General features: G+C 50.6%; 2 protein-coding genes across 2 annotated transcripts in view; one reads left to right on the forward strand and one right to left on the reverse strand.

Moving 5' to 3' along the window:
* Positions 1 to 16,172, forward strand: part of MAST1 (microtubule associated serine/threonine kinase 1) — a gene marked incomplete at both ends in the record, with an annotated part of 28,233 nt that extends 12,061 nt beyond the window's left edge. Inside the window, 19 exons of the mRNA XM_084251287.1 lie at positions 675 to 776; positions 856 to 988; positions 1,066 to 1,133; positions 5,465 to 5,550; positions 5,640 to 5,848; positions 9,977 to 10,115; positions 10,230 to 10,362; positions 10,508 to 10,673; positions 10,776 to 10,877; positions 11,055 to 11,177; positions 11,716 to 11,825; positions 12,372 to 12,541; positions 12,618 to 12,865; positions 13,187 to 13,393; positions 13,614 to 13,843; positions 14,125 to 14,247; positions 14,353 to 14,489; positions 14,647 to 14,834; positions 14,938 to 16,172. Of these exons, the coding sequence (XP_084107413.1) occupies positions 675 to 776; positions 856 to 988; positions 1,066 to 1,133; positions 5,465 to 5,550; positions 5,640 to 5,848; positions 9,977 to 10,115; positions 10,230 to 10,362; positions 10,508 to 10,673; positions 10,776 to 10,877; positions 11,055 to 11,177; positions 11,716 to 11,825; positions 12,372 to 12,541; positions 12,618 to 12,865; positions 13,187 to 13,393; positions 13,614 to 13,843; positions 14,125 to 14,247; positions 14,353 to 14,489; positions 14,647 to 14,834; positions 14,938 to 16,172 (3,909 nt within the window). The remainder of the gene's footprint in view (positions 1 to 674; positions 777 to 855; positions 989 to 1,065; positions 1,134 to 5,464; positions 5,551 to 5,639; positions 5,849 to 9,976; positions 10,116 to 10,229; positions 10,363 to 10,507; positions 10,674 to 10,775; positions 10,878 to 11,054; positions 11,178 to 11,715; positions 11,826 to 12,371; positions 12,542 to 12,617; positions 12,866 to 13,186; positions 13,394 to 13,613; positions 13,844 to 14,124; positions 14,248 to 14,352; positions 14,490 to 14,646; positions 14,835 to 14,937) is intronic.
* Positions 16,173 to 16,591: 419 nt separating this feature from the next.
* On the reverse strand, positions 16,592 to 18,690 carry DNASE2 (deoxyribonuclease 2, lysosomal; the record flags this gene model as incomplete). The annotated part of the gene is made up of 6 exons (XM_084249975.1): positions 16,592 to 16,986; positions 17,399 to 17,596; positions 17,684 to 17,848; positions 18,133 to 18,211; positions 18,301 to 18,481; positions 18,596 to 18,690. 6 exons carry the CDS (start codon positions 18,688 to 18,690, stop codon positions 16,592 to 16,594), a joined length of 1,113 nt encoding a protein of 370 aa, XP_084106101.1.
* Positions 18,691 to 19,862: the final 1,172 nt, after the last annotated feature.

The following is a 19,862-nucleotide window of genomic DNA, read 5'->3' on the forward strand; positions in this document are numbered from 1 at the left end:
CTATCCACAGCCACTGAAGCACGAGTTCCATCCCGGCCAGGGAGCTACCCACATGACTAGCAGACCTCTCTTGTTTTGCCCGCTGCTCCCCTCAGCAGTGTATTTCAGTTACTCTGCCTGTTCTGTTTCCCACCGCCCCCTCCCCCGCCCCAGCCTGTATCCCAGTTCTTGTACGCATAACTAAATAAATCTTTAAAAAAAGTACAATGGGGTAATGGTGATTAAAGGTGCTATCAGGAGGAGGAGTGCTATTTTAAATTGGGAGTTCAGGGTAGGTCTTCATAATGCGATGACATGGGGGCTATACAGAAATCCCAGGAGAGAGCATCCATTGTAGGCAGAGGGAGTCTAACTCTTCTTGGATTATAGGGCTGTTTTGAAGTTTAATTGAATGACAGCTTTAGGATAGTGTTTACTATAGAAGTAATAATTATTATAGCTAAATTATTTTTATTAAATATGAAGTGCTAAATCATCAATATTACATATTAAATTATTGAATAATAATAATTAAAGCCCTTTATCATGGGCTTTAACATGGTCTCAGCCTCAGACTTCTTACGTGTAAAGTGGGACCAATAGCAGTGTGCACTCCATGGGGTTGGGATAGGGGTCTGGCTGAGGTAGGACCCCTGTAGACCCTATCCCCACACTGTCCCTCCCACCCCCCCCAGGCTTATGAACGCTCGGAGAGCTTGGAGGTGGCCTTTGTCACTCAGCTGGTGAAGAAGCTGCTCATTATCATCTCACGACCAGCAAGGCTGCTAGAGTGCCTGGTGAGGGGGTTGGGCAAGGCAGGGGGGCCTGTGGAGACCTCTGAGAGCCTGCTTCGAGCCCACCCCTGCCCTGCCTCAGGAATTCAACCCTGAGGAGTTCTACCACCTACTGGAAGCAGCCGAGGGTCATGCCAAGGAGGGCCACCTTGTCAAGACAGACATCCCCCGCTACATCATCCGTCAGCTGGGCCTCACCCGAGACCCCTTTCCAGGTGCCAGCGGGTGGGCACAGGGGTTGTGGGTAAAGTAGCCCAGACACCAGCTTTTACTCACTTTCAGTCCTTCCTAGATGTGGTGCACCTGGAGGAACAGGACAGTGGCGGCTCTAACACACCTGAGCAGGACGACCTCTCTGAGGTAAGGCCAGGTGGCCAGTGGTTGGTACTTTGGTTCTGGCCAGAGTGACAAGCCAGGGCTCACCCAGCTCTCTGCCCTCAAGCCGAGTGGATCCCTTGGTTCCCAGTTCTGAGCCTTTTAAAAATGTATTAATAATAACTGTTCCTCCCATTACTTTTTTCTTTTCATGGTAAAATACACATGACATAAAATGTGCCAGTTTAGGTATTTTTAAATGAACAATTATAAAAAGTTAAAAAAGAAAAAAACATAAAACAATTCAGTGGTTTAGTACATTCACAATGTTGGGCACTCACTACTACTGCTTAGTTCCAGAGCACATTCATCCTGTCACAAGGAAGCGTTGTAATATTCACTTCCCATTCCTCCCTCTGCCTCGGTCCCTGGCAGCCATTAATCTACCTTCTGTCTCCATGGATTTGCGTCTTCTAGACATTTCATATAAATGGAATCATTTACTTTGTAGCCACTGGTGTCTGGCATAATGCTTTCATCCATCTTGGAGCATGAATCAGTGCTCCATTCCCTTTTATGGCCCTTTTCCATTGTGTGGATAGACCACATTTTGTTTATTCATTATCCAGCATTTGGGCTGTTTCCATCTTGGGCTATTGCATGAATAGAGCTGCTATGAACATTTGTGTACACACGTTTGTTTGAATAATCACTTCAGTTCTTTTGGGCATATCCCAAGGAGCAGAATTGCTGGGTCATTTGGTAATCTATGTTTAATTGACTAAGGTATCCTGTATGGAGTCAGCATAGTGAAGATTGCCACAGTCCCACCTCATGTCTAGTGGAGACTGCCTGCCATGGTGGCCACACGTATTTTCTCTGAACTATCTAGTATCTTCCAAAAAATTGAAACAAAATACAGAAAGCAATAGATTTGAGCTTGATATTAGGGTTTGAGCTTTCTTTGGAAAATTTAGAAGTTCTGATCACACTGTGTTGACCATACTGTGTTGTAACCATCTGGCACTGAAAAGGTGGTCCCCATGGACCCCACCCAGTCTGTCTAGCCCCCCAAAGAATTTGAGTTTGTAATTTTTAAAAAATACTTTGTTTTTGCACAGAAGAACTGGGTGTAGGCCAGAGGTGGGGGGGGGTGAGACAGAGTGGGGAGCAGTATAGGCAGATCTGCTGAGGGGAGCGGCAGGCGCAACAAGAGAGGTCAGCTGTGCCATGTTGGTTAGCTCCCTGGCTGGGGATTGAATTCAGGCTATTGTGACAGTGCTGAGACTTAACCACTAGGCTACCAGAGAAGCGTGAAATTGTTGTTTTTGTTTCAAATTGTACCTATCAATTCACAGCTGCACATCTTTTTATTTTATTTTTATTAAAGATTTATTTTTATTTATTTATGCATACAAGGATTGTGGGGTAGGCCAGAGGTGCGTGGGGGGAGAGGATTCACCAGAGACAGAGTAGGGAGCAGATCTATTTAATACACTGCTGAGGAGAGCAGTAGGCGAGACAGGAGAGGTCTGCTGCCTCCTGTGCCATGTGGGTCAGCTTCCTGGCCGGGGATCAAATTCATGCTGCAGTGACTGGCAATAGCTTAGTAGCACTGAGACTTTAACCCCTGTGCCACCAGGGAGATCCCAGTCACACATCTTTTTAACTACATCTTAAAAGAATCTCACTATAGGGCCTCCCCTGGTGGTGCAGGCAGTTGAGCGCAGCACTATGAAGCTGCCCGCAGCCTCTGCAGCGCTGGTTCAATCCTGGCCAGCCAGCTAGGGTCCCACATGGCGCGACAGACCTCTCCTGTCTTGCCCGCAGCTCCCCTCAGCAGTGTATTTCATCAGTCTGCCTGTTCTGTTCCCCACTCTGTCTCTGGTGAATCCTCTCACCCTTCCGCACATCTGGCCTGTACCCCAGTTCTTGTATAAATAAATAAATAAATCTTTAAAAAAAAAAAAGAATCTCACTATACATGCCATTTAATTTTTTAAATAGATAATGCAATCATATCATTCATAAATCTAAAATTCTAAAAAGGTATTTATCTTTAATGTTGTTTATAGGAGTCTATGTATGTCCACACAAATTTGTCACTTAGTGATTCAAATCTTCCATGTCTCTATTCCTTTTTTTTTTTTTTTTTTGCCTCATTGATCTAATAGTTTCTGAGCGATATGTGTTAACTCCTTGTTTTGATCAATCGGTCCTGTAATTCTGTCCATTTTTGTGTCAGGTATTTTAGGCTACATTCTTAGGTGCATACAAGTCAATAGTTTTATATTTCATATCTTTTTGTGTAATATTTATATAATGAAACTTTTTGCCCCTAAGGAAAATAAAAGTAATTTTCAAGAAAGATTTATGGGACCTCCCTGGTGGCACAGGGGTTAAAGTGTCAATGCTATCAAGCTATCACCAGCCACTGCGGCATGAGTTCGATCTCCAACCAGGGAGCCTAACCCACATGGTGCAGCAGACCTCTCCTATCTTGCCCGCTGCTCTCCTCAGCAGTATATTTCAGTAGATCTGCCTGTTATGCTCCCCATTCTGTTTCTGGTGAATCCTCTCACCCCATGTACCTCTGGCCTATGCCCCAGTTCTTGTATGCATAAATAAATAAGCAAGTAAATAAATAAATCTTTAAAAAAAAGATTTACAATGAAAAGTCTTATATCCACACTTGTCTCCCATTACCCAATATCCTACCAACTAGGATTATAGCCATGTATTGCTTAATGACATGTCAGCCCATGACAGACTCACATATGATGGTGGTCTAACAAGTCTTACCCTCTAGCTTTGGTGTGTGTTAGGCTGTACCACCTAGGTTTGTGTAATTACACTCTGACTTTTGCACAACAATGAAATCATCTAGGGACACATTTCTCAGAACATATCTCTCTAAAGTCACGTGTGACTGTATATAGTTCCATTTGCTGCCTTTATTTTTTTTACACAAAAGTATAGAGCACATATTGTTCCTTGCTCTCCCCCCATTACCAGAGTACTTTGAACTTTATAATTTCTGAATCAGTGTACAAAGAGGTTCCTCATTTTTTTAGACAGTAGCAAATATTCCTTCATATAGATGTGCCTCATGTTTATTTAACCAATTTCCTATGGATGGGAATATGAATTTACTCTAATCTTGTGATGAGCAAGATAGTACATGTCATTTTATCACATGTGCAAGTATGTCTGGAGCATGAAATTGCTGTACTAAATTTGCTGTAATTTTGATATACAGCAAAGTATTTTCCAGGGAGGTTGTACCAATTTAAACTCCCAACAGCAAGGTGTCAAAGTCCCTGCAGCTTTGCCCTCAGAGATATGTCAACCTTTTGGATTTTTTCCCCCAATATGCTAGGTGAAAAATGGTATCTTGGGGGTAGTTTTATTTCTTTTTTATTTTTTAAAAAGATTTATTTATTTTTGCATACAAGAGCTGGGGTACAGCTCAGAGATGTGGGGGGCGAGAGACAAAATGGGGAACAAAACAGGCAGACGGACCGAAACACACTGCTGAGGGGAGCAGTGGGCAAGACAGGAGAGGACTGCCTTGCCATGTGGTTTCTCCCTGGCTGGCTGGGGATCAAATTTGTGCTGCAGAGGCCACAGTTTGCTTCATCATATGGTGCTCAACCCCTTGCGCCACCAGGGAGGCCTCTTGGGGATAGTTTTAATTTGCCTTTCTGTTATTATGTGTGAGGTTCAGCATCTTTTCATGTGGTTACAAGGTCTAGGTCTAGTTCACATATTTTTCCATTTAAAAATCTTCAATTGGGGCCTTCTCAGTGGTACAGCAGGTTGAGCAAAGCACTGTGAAGCGCTCTGCAGCCAGTTCGATTCCCGGCCAGCCAGGGAGAATCCCATATGGTGAGGCAGACCTCTCTTGTCTCGCCTGCTGCTCCCCTCAGCAGTGCTTTCGGTCCATCTGGCTGTTCTGCTCCCTGCTTTGTCTCTGGTGAATCCTCTCACCCTCCTGCGACTCTGGTCTATACCCCCGCTCTTGTATGAATAAAGAATAAATCTTTAAAAATAAATAAATAAAAATAAAAATCTTTAATTGTTAGATTTTCTGTTAATGATTTCTGGGGGTTCTATATATATTAGCGTAATTATCCATTTTGTAGGCTTCTTACTAGGTGTATAGTAATATGATGTATACCAAAGTGTCCATTAAAAAATTTTGAGAATGTGGCTTCAGAGTCCATCATTGTTCAAGTCCTGACTTGGTTATTCCCTCACTGTGGCACTTGAATGAAGAACCCACCCCCATGTTCTCTTTGCCTCAGTTCCCCTGTGTAAAGTAAAATAGTGAGAGTCCCAATCTCATGATGATGATCTCCGTCTTTCCCTTACAGGGCCGCAGCACCACCACAAAGGCTAAGAAACCTCCTGGAGAGAATGACTTTGACACTATCAAGCTCATAAGCAATGGTGCCTATGGGTGAGCCACCTGGGGCTCTAGTGGGGGGAGTGTGGCAGAGGCCGGGTGTCTCCGAGGTGATGGCCAGTCCTTGCTCTCTCCCCCTGCAGCGCAGTCTACCTGGTGCGGCATCGTGACACCAGGCAGCGCTTCGCCATGAAAAAAATCAACAAGCAGAACCTCATCTTGCGCAACCAGATTCAGCAAGCCTTCGTGGAGCGGGACATCCTCACTTTTGCCGAGAATCCCTTTGTGGTCGGCATGTTCTGCTCCTTTGAGACCCGACGCCACCTCTGCATGGTTATGGAGTATGTGGAAGGTGTGGCTACCTACAAGTTGAAGGGAAAATGGGGGAGTGCACACTGATTGGGGCTGCTGGGTGGCCTGCTGGATCCCAACTCCCCATATTGACTATTTATCCACCTATTTACCCATCTAGTTATTGATTATCCACTCCATCTCCTTACTTGTATCCAGTCTTCTATTGGTTTATTCATTTCATTCAATATATATCCATCCAACTAGCTGTTCATCTATCCATTCATCCATCTATTCACATCTAATCCATCATTTTTTCTATCAGTACATCTATACACCATCTCTCCATCTATCCATCCATCCAGTTATCTATACAATTGCACATCTATACAATTGTTCATCCAATTTAAATTTATTTATTTATTTTAACTATTTATTTATGCATATAAGAACTGGGGTGTAGGCCAGAGGTTCAGGGGTAAGAGGCTTCACCAGAGACAGAGTGGGGAGAAGAACAGGTGGATCTACTGATATACACTGATGAGGGGAGCAGTGGATGAGACAGGAGAGGTCTGAGGCACCATATGTGGGTTAGCTCCCAGGCCAGGGATTGAACTCAGGCCACAGTGATGACAGTGCTGAGACTTAACCCATATACCACCAGGGATGCCCCTACATTTATTTTTTAAAAATAAATAGATTTTATTTTTTATTTTTTATTTTTTTATTTTTTAGATTTAATTTTTTTAAAAGATTTATTTATTTATGCACACAAGAACTGAGGTACAGGTCAGAGGTGCAGGGGGTGAGTTGATTCACCAGAGACAGAGTAGAGAGCAGAACAGGCGGATTGACTGAAATGCACTGCTGAGGGGAGCAGCGGGTGAGACAGGATAGGTCTGTTGCGCCATATGGGTCACCTCCCTGGCCGGGGATTGAACTCCTGCAGTAGCTGCGGATTGCTTCACTGTGCTAATGCTTACCCCCTTGTGCCACCAAGGAGGCCCCTAGATTTTATTTATTTATTTATTTAGATTTGTTTATTTATTTATACAAGCACTGGGTATAGTCAGAAGCGCTGGAGGGTGAGAGAATTCACCAGAGCCAGAGCAGGGAACAGAACAGGCAGACTGACGAAATACACTGCTGAGGGGAGCAGTGGTCGCAGCAGGAGAGGTCTGTCGCACCATGTGGGACCCTCGCCCGTGGCCGGGGATTGAACCAGCACTGCAGAGGCTGCGGGCAGCTTCACAGCCCAGCACTCAACCTCTGCGCCACCAGGGGAGGCCCTATTTTATTTTATTTTTAAAGATTTATTTATTTTTTTATAAGAACTGGGATACAGGCCAGATGCACTGGAGGGTGAGAGGATTCACCGAGACAGAGCGGGGAACAGAACAGGCAGACTGAAGAAATACACTGCTGAGGGGAGCAGCAGGCAAGACAGGAGAGGTCTGCTTTGCCATGTGGGATTCTCGCCGTCTGGCCGGGATCAAACCTGCACTGCAGTGGCTGTGAACAGCTTCACAGAGCAGCGCTCAACTGCCTGGGCCACCAGGAAGGCCCTAGATTTTATTTTTTAAGGGCAGTTAGATTTACAAAAAAAGTTGACTGGAAAGTGCAGAGTTTCCACTTAACCCCATCTCCCCATTTCCCTTGTTATTTACATCTTGTATTAGGGGTACATTTGTTATAACTGATCAATCAATATTGATACATTATTAACTAAAGTGAATTAGGGTTCATTCATTGTGTTGTACATTTATTTTTTATCCACCTTGCCTTTTATCCATCCATCATTTATTTATCCACATACTTAACCATTCATCAATCTACCAATACCTAATTATCAATTTATTAATGTATCATCTATCTCTGCATCCATCTATCCATTTCATATCTAGTCATATTTATTCATTCATCCAACCCTCCATTCCAGCATCTATAGCATCTAGCTATCCATCCATTCATCCACAATTCATCCATCAGTTTATCCCTCCATTTTTTTTTTTAAGATTTATTTATTTATACATACAAGAGCCAGGGTACAGGCCAGAGGTATGGGGAGGTGAGAGGGTTCACCAGAGAAAGAGTGGGGAACAGAACAGGCAGATCAACCAAAGTACACTGCTGAGCGGGTGAGTCTGGAGAGGTGTGCTGCGCCATGTGGGTTGCTCCTTGGCCGGTTGGGGATCGAACTCATGCTGCAGAGGCTGTGGACAGCTACATAGGTTGCATCCCAACCCCTTGCGCCACCAGGGAGGTCCTATCCATCCATCTTTTTACTATCCATCCATTCATCCAACCACCAATGTATGTTTTTCATGTTTATCCATACATCCATGATGATATTCATTCAACACTAATCCATCCAAAACATGCATGGCCTCAACTACATGTTGAGGGCTAAAACTCCATGCTCAAGCTTTATTCAACTATTTGGTCACTCAGTTGATATTCTCCCATCATCTCCTTCATTCCATTTTCTGTTTTAGGCCCTGGTGTCACAGTGGGGGCCCAGACAAACACCTCTTCCTCAAAGAGGTTCATTCTGATCTGTATAGACAGATAATAACTGGGCATAACAAGGCAAAGAGACTGGGTCCTTTCATGTAGTGAGGACAGCACTGAGGACCATGAAATTCAAGGAGGCCATAGGGTAGGCAGGGGACCTCTTTGAGGTCTGCCCTATACCAGAAGAGGGAACCCAATGCACAAAGTCTCCTAAGTAAGCATGTGTCAGTTTGGTGAAGCAGTGAGGAAGCCAATGGAGCTGTAGTCGAGTGAGAGAGTAGAGTGAGGGATGTGGAGATGAGTGATGGGTGAGCATGCAGGATTTCGGAGACCCCAAATTGGCATCAGATTCATACTGAGTGTAATAGGCAGCCACTGAGGCATTTTAAGCTGAGTTGCTATGATCTGGATTTGTGTTTTAAGAATATTCATTTAGCTGCCATGGGGAGGGCAGAAACAGGGAGACCAAGGTAGAGGTGATTAGGTCACTTGGAGGAGAGAGAAGTGAGCAAAATCTGAATTTTTTTTTTTAAAGATTTATTTATTTATTTATTTATCCATGCACTGGGTACAGTCAGAAGCGCGGGAGGGTGAGAGAATTCACCAGAGCCAGAGCGGGGAGCAGAGCAGGCAGAAGGAGCGAAGTACAGCGGGCGGCAGGAGAGGTCTGCGCGCCATGTGGGACCCTCCTCCGGTGGCTGGGGAGCAGCCAGGGATCGAACCGGCGCTGCAGAGGCTGCGGGTAGCTTCGCAACCCAGCGCTCAACCGCTGCGCCACCGGGGAGGCCCAAAATCTGCATTTTTTTTGGTGAGTTGAGCATTATCTAGCCCCCGAAGTCTCATCTGGAGTCATCCCATCTTGGTTTTTAGCATAAGTATATGTGTCAGATTACCTGGGATTGTGGTTAAATGCAGGTTCCTGGGCAGCACCCTCAAAGAATCTGATTTGTAAGTTTTTATAACCCAGCTAAGTATGGCTCACGAAAAAAGAAAGTTATGACTTATAATAAAAAACTCATGATCACCTTCAGGAATGGCTGTATCTAGGTGCTCAAATCATGTCATTAGGATTCTTTCCATGTCTTGGCTCTGCTTTCCCATGTATGGGCCACCCTTTGGACAGTCTCTGATATAGTGAGGTTGCCATCCAGCGATCCCAGCTTACAACCTATGAACTTGGCAATCTTTGTGAAAATAGGAAAGTCCAAGAACTGACTCATTACAGCTGCTTTGGTTTTGTGTTACCCTAGATACTACACTTGGAAGAAAATCTGACCCTGGGAATGCTGCTTACAATAATTCTGGTGCGGGCTGATCATTACTTTACATCTTAAGGCTCCGACTGTCATTGTTCAGACTCCAGTTATATCAAGGGTAGGGCTATCAGACTCAGTTCATAAGCAGACAGCCTTCAGTCCTCACCTCCCACCATCAATTCCTTGCATAACCCAACTTCTCTCTGAGTCTCAGATCATACCAATTTTGGACGATGCCTAAAAGCCCGGTAAAAGGCACTTCCTATGTAATCTAAAGATAGGGAGACCTTTCTTTGAGTCTCGGTTTCCCTTATCTGTAAAATAGATTCACATAACTTGCGAACCTGGTGTTTATCAAGTGATCAGCTCTGGGCCTGGGATGTCTCTCTCTTCATGTGAGTCTACTCCTTCACCTGCAGGGGGGGACTGTGCCACCCTGCTAAAGAACATCGGGGCACTTCCTGTAGAGATGGCCCGCATGTATTTCGCCGAGACAGTGCTGGCACTTGAATACTTGCACAACTATGGCATTGTACACCGTGACCTCAAACCTGACAAGTGAGCCTTGACCTTTCTTGTTATTCCCTTCCTGCCTCTTGGGAGGCAGTGGCAGAAAAAGTCCCTAAGTGACATGTTTGGGCCTCATCTCTGAGCCCCTACTCATGTTTGTAGCCTTCTCATCACCTCCATGGGGCACATCAAGCTCACAGATTTTGGCCTCTCCAAGATGGGGCTTATGAGCCTCACCACCAACCTGTATGAAGGCCACATTGAGAAGGATGCCCGAGAGTTCCTGGACAAACAGGTGTGTGTGCAGGCATGGGGCGGGGGGCGGTCCCTGTGGGTGGAGTGACCTGGCAACACTGTGGGGTACAGGGCCTGGTGGGGGGTGTGGTTCTCCCTCGAGGACCCTCCTGCGGTCAGGGCGCAGGCTGACCACCTGCCCCCAGGTATGTGGAACCCCAGAGTACATCGCACCTGAGGTCATCCTGCGCCAGGGCTACGGCAAGCCAGTGGACTGGTGGGCCATGGGCATCATTCTCTACGAGTTCCTGGTGGGCTGTGTGCCTTTCTTTGGAGACACACCTGAAGAGCTTTTTGGACAGGTCATCAGTGGTGCGTGCCTCTGTGTTGGGCAGGTGGGGCATATGGAGACACGGGTCGGCCCCGTGCCACATGGACTCCAGACACAACCCCCATCCCCTCCTTGCTCTGCAGATGACATCCTGTGGCCCGAGGGAGATGAGGCCTTGCCCACAGATGCCCAACTCCTGATATCCAGCCTCCTGCAGACCAACCCCTTGGTCCGGCTCGGGGCAGGTAAGGGACCCATTGTGCTGAGAAACAGGCCTGAGTGCCTGCTGCTCTGGAATAAGGGCTCCCTAAGTCCAGAACCAGCCTCAGCTCTAAATGCAGTGATCTGGGGGCCCAGGCTGGGCAGGCCATCAGCTGTTACTGGAATTCTTTCCCCAACCCCTTCCACCCTATCTTCCCTAGGTGGTGCCTTTGAAGTGAAACAACACAGTTTCTTTCGAGACCTGGACTGGACAGGGCTGCTGAGGCAGAAGGCTGAGTTCATCCCTCACCTGGAGTCAGAGGATGACACAAGCTACTTCGATAGTGAGCAAGAACAGGAGGAGGGTGGGAGTTGAGGGTGGGATCCTGAGGATGTAGTCCTTGAGTAGGCCTGGGATGGGACCCACTGAAGGAAAGGGCTAAGGCAGCAGAGGCATGGTGTGATGTGGATGTGGGGCTCAGTCTAAGAAGTATGTGACAAATTGAGTATAAGTCTGGTGAGACCAGGAAGGGGATGGCAGGCTGAGAGGGTGGATGTGGATGGGAGCAAAGAGATTAGTCATAAAGTTGAGCCAAGGTGTGGGCTTAGGCGGTGCTAGGGCCGAGAAGGAGGCAGGGGCTAGGGCTTGGACAGAGGTGGAGCCAGGCTAGAGAGCACCCAAATTGGGATCTGGGAGGGTGGCCTCTCTGAAGGGGGTGCTACAAGGCATCTTGCAGAGGACCAGGGACCCAGTCTGGGGGCGGCACCTGAATCAGGTAGGACCATGGGGCAGGGCATGGCCATACTAACACCAGGCTCCCATGGGGGTATGATCTGAGGAATGGACCCGTGCCCACTGACATGGCTCACGTCCCTCCCCAGCCCGCTCAGACAGGTATCACCACGTGAACTCTTATGATGAGGATGACACAACGGAGGAGGAGCCTGTGGAGATCCGACAATTCTCTTCCTGCTCTCCACGCTTCAGCAAGGTGGGCTGAGGCTGGGCTAGGGGCCGGGTGAGGTCTGAGGTTGGCGGCCTGAACGGAGTGGTTCTTTTTATCTGGGCAGAGTCTAGAATCAGATCCCAGGCACTGGGTTTCACTTTGGGAAGGTTACAGAGGGGGTGAGGTGGGGGTCTGTGAAAGATGGGAGGAGAGGTGGGGAGGCAGCATGAGAGTCTTGGGATAGTCTCGCATTGAGTGGGTTCTAACAGGAACCTGGACAGTTTTAGAAAGGAGGGCCCCAAGGGGGCTGGGTTAGGTCAGGACAAGGTGGGGTCAGGACCTGGGATGGAGAGGATGAATAGTTTTGTGGCAACACCAAGCTCTGTCTCACTTTGAGGAGCAGCATTTAGAGGGGCACTGGGCCTAATTAGATGAGGGTACATATATTTGGGTGGGGCCTGGAAGGTCTGGCTGGATGGAGAGCAAATAATTCAAGGTGGGAATTGAAATAGGGCAAGACCTAACTTTGGGGGTGCAGGAGGATGACACAAAATTGGGCATGCCCGGCCCGCCATCCACCCTCCCTCACAGGTGTACAGCAGTATGGAGCAGCTGTCTCAGCATGACCCCAAGACCCCAGTGGGGACCAACAAGAGGGAGCCGAGTGCCAAAGGCTCAGAGGAGAAGGTGGCCGGCAAGCGAGAGGCCCTAGGAGGCCTGACCCTGCGTGAGAAGACCTGGAGAGGGGGCTCGCCGGAGATGTGAGCTGGCGCAGGGCTGCGTTTGGGGGCGGGGCCAAAGGGGCGTGTCTTCTCTGACCACACGCCCCTTGCACAGCAAGCGTTTCTCAGCGTCTGAGGCCAGCTTCCTGGAAGGGGAGGCCAGTCCCCCTTTGGGCGCACGCCGCCGTTTCTCAGCGCTGCTGGAGCCCAGCCGCTTCAACACCCCCCACGAGGATGATGATGAGGCCCGGCTGCGCAGGCCTCCTCGGCCCAGTTCCGATCCCCCAGGCTCGTTGGATTCGCGGGCCCACAAAGAGGCAGCTCAAGGGGATGGCACCCTCAACGCCAGGGACCCTGAGGCCAGTGAGTGTCCCCTCCGTTCCCCTTCCCCCATTCACTAATGAGCTTATATTGACATTTCAATGAGCCTGGTACTGTTTATACAAGATCTCACCCACTCTTCACTCTCCAACCTGGGATTCCCATCAGCATGAGGAACACCCCATATCCATGCACAGTCAACAAATGTGTTTGTATCAGGATCTGTGCTCGATGCATGTGTTACCTGCTCCCATAAAACTCACAATCCAGTGAGAGAAGTGGAAGAGCAGTCCAGGCAGAAGGAACAGCATCACAGAAGTCTGTGATCTTGGAATGACCTTTAACCCACCTGCTCTGTTGCAGCAGAACAGCCACGCCCTGGTGACCTGTGCCCAACCTTGAAGGATGGGGATCCAGCAGGCCCTAGAGCCACCAATGACCTAGTTCTGCGTAGGGCACGGCACCAGCAGCTATCAGGAGACCCTGCGATAGAGAAAAGACCTGCTCGAACTGGGGGCAAAGTCATCAAGTCAGCCTCAGCCACTGCCTTGTCTGTCATGATTCCTGCAGGTGACACTAGGCTGTTACAGGGAAGGTGGGGGAGGGGCTGTCCCATTTGTGCCAGATCAGGCTAATGAAAATACTGTATTTTCCTTGTCCACAGTGATTGACTCTGAGATGGACCATTGAGAGCCCTGGGACTTTGTTTGGCTTGTGGGGGAGGGAAGAACAGATACTGGGAAAGCTGTGTCTTATTGCCTGACCTCTGACCATGATTCTGTGTCTACAGTGGACCCTCATGGAAGTTCACCCCTGGCCAGCCCCATGTCACCTCGATCTCTCTCCTCAAACCCATCCTCAAGAGACTCCTCACCCAGTCGGGACTACTCTCCAGCTGTGAGTGGGCTTCGCTCTCCCATCACCATCCAACGCTCTGGCAAGAAGTATGGCTTCACTCTTCGGGCTATCCGTGTCTATATGGGTGACTCAGATGTCTACAGTGTCCACCACATTGTCTGGGTGAGCACTCACGGGTGATGTCCCCGGATGGGGTTGGGGAGAAAGTAGGTCTCCAGGGATGAGGGACAGCTCAAGCTCTGGAGCTAGGCAGTCTTGGTGACCCCTGCCATCACTTCCCTTTCAGTTTCTTTATTTGTGAAATGAGGAAAATAATTTCCATTTCATGCAGTGTTATGAAGTGCGTGTGTTATACAGTACATGCAGGTGGCTGGCATATAAGCTTAGTGAGATTTCCTTGTTACTAATCCTGTTAACCTGTCCTTGTGGGCCCCTGTTCAAAGCACGTGGAGGAGGGGGGCCCAGCCCAGGAGGCGGGGCTCTGTGCGGGGGACCTTATCACCCATGTGAATGGGGAGCCTGTACATGGCATGGTGCATCCTGAGGTCGTGGAGCTGATCCTTAAGGTGAGAGTAAGGGAAGGAGCACCCTGCGGGGAGGGGAGAGGTTGGTGGAGGAGGTTCTGGGGAGCTGTAACTTCTTTCCTCCCCTTCCACCTCCTTCCCCCCCAGAGTGGCAACAAGGTGGCTGTGACCACAACACCCTTCGAAAATACCTCCATCCGCATAGGCCCCGCGCGGCGCAGCAGCTACAAGGCCAAAATGGCTAGGAGGAATAAGCGGCCTTCCGCCAGGGAGGGCCAGGAGAGGTGTGTGGGGCCAAAAGCTAACTGCAGATCTCAGAACACTCCAGATTTTGAGTGGTGGGCGGGACTTCAGGCTGAGAGGGGCACTGGTGTGGACCCTAAAATGGGAGGAGCTGGGAGTATGGAGTCTGATCAAGGGTTGGTGGTCTTGTCCCGCCAGCAAGAAGCGCAGCTCTCTCTTCCGGAAGATTACAAAGCAGTCAAATCTACTGCACACTAGCCGCTCACTGTCATCGCTGAACCGCTCCTTGTCGTCCAGCGACAGCCTTCCTGGCTCGCCCACACATGGGCTCCCTGCCCGCTCTCCCACCCACAGCTACCGCTCCACACCAGACTCCGCCTACCTAGGTAAGCTGGTCATGTGCTGGGGTCAGAGACTGTGGGATGTGTGGTATGACTGGTCTGGAGCCCTGGTGTGCCTGCTGCACACAATACCCTCTCTCAACTGTAGGTGCCTCCTCTCAGAGCAGCTCACCGGCCTCCAGCACACCCAACTCACCAGCTTCGTCTGCATCACACCACATCCGGCCCAGTACACTGCATGGTCTGTCACCAAAACTGCACCGCCAGTACCGCTCTGCTCGTTGTAAGTCAGCGGGTAACATCCCTCTGTCGCCATTGGCTCACACACCATCCCCGACGCAGGCCTCGCCACCACCACTGCCAGGCCATACTGTGGGTAGCTCCAACACAACACAGAGCTTTCCTGCCAAACTACACTCATCACCACCTGTGGTGCGCCCACGCCCCAAGAGTGCTGAACCCCCACGCTCACCGCTCCTTAAACGTGTGCAATCAGCTGAGAAGCTGGGAGCCTCCCTGGGTGCCGATAAGAAGGGTGCATTGCGCAAACACAGCCTCGAGGTGGGCCACCCAGATTTCCGAAAGGACTTCCATGGTGAGCTGGCGCTGCATAGCCTCGCTGAGTCTGATGGTGAGACACCCCCTGTTGAGGGTCCTGGTGCTCAGAGGCAGGTTGCCGTTCGCCGCCTGGGCCGCCAGGAGTCTCCCCTGAGCCTGAGCTCAGAACCACTGCTGCCTGAGGGTGCCCTCAGGCCATCGAAGTCTAATAAGGAGGAGTCACTCTGCAACACTGAGGCGTCCACCCCACCCCGTGCGACCACCCCTGGGAGCAGGACCCTGGAGCGGGACACCAGCTGCACGCGGCATCAGAGTGTGCAGACAGAGGATGTCTTGGGTGGGGCAGCAAGGGCTGTGGCTAAGGCTGCATTGAGTCCAGTGCAGGAACACGAGACAGGCCGGCGCAGTAGCTCTGGTGAGGTGGGCACACCTCTGGTGCCCATTGTCGTAGAACCAGTGCGGCCTGGGACCCAGGACCAGACTCTCCAGCCACCAGGAGCAGACTCCAAGGGGTCACGGGAATCTGTACACTTGGCATCTCCTGCCCCTGAGGTCCCCCGGGGCCGGGAGCGCTGGGTACTGGAGGTAGTAGAGGAACGGACCACGCTGAGTGGACCTCGTTCCAAGCCCGCTTCCCCCAAGCTTTCCCCAGAATCCCAGACCCCGTCCCTAACCCCCACGAAGAATGCACCCAGTGGTGCAGGACCCCCAGCCCCACCGACTTCCCTCCTGGTTCCTGCTACCAAACCTGAGGTGGGGCTGACCTCCCGGTGCCCTGCTGAAGCTGTGCCCCCAGCAGGCCTGACCAAAAAGGGGGCACCCTGACCCACACCACCTAGCCCATAGCTGAGAGGACTCCTGGCCCTGCGCTGTACAGCGACCTGTATACATATGTACACATATAAATAAAGTACGACCGTGCTCCGTGACCTTTCTGTACTCACCCCTTCTATAAAACATGTTTGTGGCCCTGTGTCTGCTCAGGGGCAGAACTCCAGTCCTGGTTACCAAAGAGGGAGGTGAGTCTTAGGTGGCCCCCCTCTTGCAGTACCACTTTGGAGCTCAGTTGCCTCAAGAGGCCCTCTGGGAGCTGCAGTGCTGTTCAGAGATCAGTGCTCACCTGACAAAGGGGTTAATAACCCCATTCATCGATTTGCCTTTATTCCTCAATATTCCAGCGTCAGGTGCTATGATTCCCATTTCCCAGATGATTAGGCTGAGTCACAGTCAGATCAAGGACATAATTAAGGGTTAGCTCTTGTATGCTCTCCTGGGCTTGCTGGAGAGAAGTTCCTGCTTTCTTCCCTACAGGGTTCCCAGGCCTTCACCAGAGGCTGGAAGGCCTTCCAGAGGGTGGGGAGCTGGGCACACAGTATGCCACCGCCCCGGTGCTCCTCTCTGAGGTTCCGATTCATGTCACCCACACAGGCCCAGGGTCCTTCTGGGGCTACACACCATTTGGAGTGGTCTTCTGTGGCATTGAAGGCTGGCCCAGCTGGCCCAGGGAAGGCTATCTGGGTCACATCGAGCACATGGTGGACCCCAGAGCAGTTGGAAGGCAGGGTGCCACGAGAGTTTGGCCAAAACTGCACCTGCAGGCTGCTGCCAAGGGCTTCTGCCAACCAGCCAGAGTACAGGTCTGCAGAGAGTGGAAAGAGGATATAGGTAGCGTCAAGGTCACTGTAAGGCGTTTCCTAGGCCCCTTCCCCTCTCTGAGCTGTTTCCCCAGTTGCCAATTCCTGTCAAGCCTGGAAATGACAACAGTAAGATTCATAGCCATTACTAAACACTTTCACATGCATCATAAAAATCCTTTAAAGTAGCTACTGGTATCACCATTTTTTCGGTAGGCAAGCTGAAGTTTCAGGTAAATCATGCATCACACAGTTAGAAACTAATATTTGAACCCAGGCCTATTGATTGTCTGCCTCTCATGCTATGACTCCCAAAGAGTCCTGGTCCTCCTTATCCTTGATCTGCCATTAGCCATGTACACACCAGATATCCCCACCGCAAAGAAAGTTTCTCTAACTCTCAACCACAGGGCTCACCATCTCCAAAGTTTCCAAATTTGGCAAAGCTCTGGAAAGTGGCCCCTGCCTTTGATGTGAGTGTCACACTGCTGTTCCAAGGTCCATAGCGAACGTGGTGGCCCTTGATCAACATCTCCAGCTCAGGGAATTTCTCAGAGAAGGCCCCTTCCAGCTTGTGTTCATATACCAGGGGGTAGGTGTAGGTCAGCTGTCTGCCTGAAAGACAAAAGGAGGAGAAAAGGAACTGTTCCACATCGTAGGCTGGGGCTGAGGCACTCAGTGTGCCTCCCTCTCCCCACTCACCAATCTTCAGGAACTGGGCGGAGGGAAAAGACACACAAAGCAGTGTCTGCCCATAGGTTTGGGCATTACGAGGCCAGCTGTATGCAGCAGAGGAAGCAGGTGGAGGGAAGCGAGGAACACTGTGGACCAGCCATAAACCCTCTTCTTGGTCCAGGAGCAGCACACCTGAACCAGAAGACAGGAATCAGGGGACTGCTGGAGGCTCCCAACAAGCACACATGCAACCAGGAACACGCTTGGTTTGCAGGGGGCCTGAGAGGGCTTGGGCAGTGTAGAGGTCACACTGTGGAGCTATTGCCACAGTAGTCAATTCTCATAGTCCAGAGGAAGGATAATTTAAGAGGAGGAAACAGAGGCCCAGGGTCTGACAGCACAGCCACCTCCTCCGAGGTCAGGGGAAGATACCTAGGGAAACCAGAGCCCTTCCCAGTCTCCAGTTTAGTCCTCACCCTTTGTGTGCCCCCGGCTGGAAGAGTCCAGAACTCTGCTGGGTTTGGGCGGCTGGTCGTTGTAGAGTAGAAAGGCCAGCTGAAGAGATGCACAGGGCAACGTCAAGGTTTCCCCCAGGCCTGATCCACCTTAAAGTCCCACCCCGGGTTCACCCAGCACCCCTTCACCTGACTGGCATTGTTCCGGTACAGCGGCAGCAGGCTGCGCCCCACCGCCCCCTCCGAGCTGTTGATGGACCCTGCGCCGTCGCGCCAGCCCCCTGAGTGCTCGTCCAAGTATCTATACCGCAGCCCTCTCTGCGCCGCATCGCCGGATCCACTTTGGGCCGGCAGCTTGTAGACGACGAACCTGGAGTTTGGGGCGTAGACAGAAATGGAGGACGAAATGGTTACCCTAAGCCGTGAAGGAGCGCAGCAACCCCCAGACCAGAGGCGCTGGAAGGGTGGGTGCCCGCGCACTCACCAGTCCACAGGCTGCCCTGAGTCTCCATAGCAGGTCAGGCTTCCTGCAGGGACCCACAGCAGCGCCGCCAGCAGCAGCGGGCTCAGCGTGGCCATGGCCCTGGAGTGGAGGAATCTGCGTCGGGACCGCGGGCCGCTGGGTCACGAGCTGGGGCACGTCCGACCCCAGGCGACTTTCACTTCTCCAAACCTGCTTGGGAATCGGGGCAGCAGCATCACAAGTTTGGAGACTCCGCCCGCGAGTAGAGAAGCAGTGATCAGAAAAGTCAGCCCCGGGCCCCCCGGGGGCGGGGCTTCCTTTCGGGGAGTCGCTCCTCGCAGGCCCGCCTCCGGCTTCCCTAGAACAGACCAGATACACTCCACCCTCCAGCGCTCGGTCCGGACCACGCCCCTCTACTGTCAGGTGGCGCCGAGTCCGGCCTCCTATTCCTCTCCCGGCGAGTCAAAGCTCACGTCCCTCGTCTCTTTAAATCTGGCCAATGCCCGTGCACACTCCTACGCGGGACCCCGCTGCTCCACAGCTTTCTGGGTCAAATGCAAATTTGGATTTTGTTTTCCTTTCCTGCTTTACAGCCTGAGGTTTAATTCCTGTGATCTTTGCTCTGTTAAGTTGTTCTGTACTTCAGTCCTCCCCTTTTCATTCTGCATGTTTTCCAAGCTACTAGCCTCGCTTAGAGGCTAGTAGCTTGGATGGTAACAAGACAAGGGGTACTAGGGCTCTGGTACTAGGCTGAGGGCTCTTAAATGGAGGGACACGGTCACTATGACTGTCCCTGGTGTTCTAGGCAGAAGGCAAGGACGATGTGGACTGATCTTGGGTGGGTGCTAGGAGGCTGAGGGGAAGAGGTAGCAAGGCCTGCAAGGTGGTGTAGCAGAGGTTTAGGAGATAATGGTGTGTATGACCCCCACTTCTGGGGGTGCACATTCCTCCCATCTGGGGGTGCACATTCCTCCCATCTTCCAGCACTCAAAACCCACAAAGTCGGTCCAACACTGAAGCTTTATCTGGGAGGGCATTTTTACAGGACCCATAATAACCATTCACAGCGGACTGCAGCCACTGTGCAAGTCACAGTGTGAAGCCCCTTCTGGACCCAGGGAGGCCTCAGCCCACAACCCCTCCCACTTTCCAGGGCCTCCTGTGAGCTGGTCTAAGGGTCCAGCGGAGTGTCTCTCTGGCGGAAGTCTGAATGTCTATCTGAATTGTTCATTTGGAAGTCTGTCTCGCTGTGTCTGCATGACCGTTGGACATTTCTGTGTGACTATGT

This window comes from Talpa europaea (genome assembly GCF_964194135.1).
Source record: "Talpa europaea genome assembly, chromosome: 12".
Taxonomy (NCBI): domain Eukaryota; kingdom Metazoa; phylum Chordata; class Mammalia; order Eulipotyphla; family Talpidae; genus Talpa; species Talpa europaea.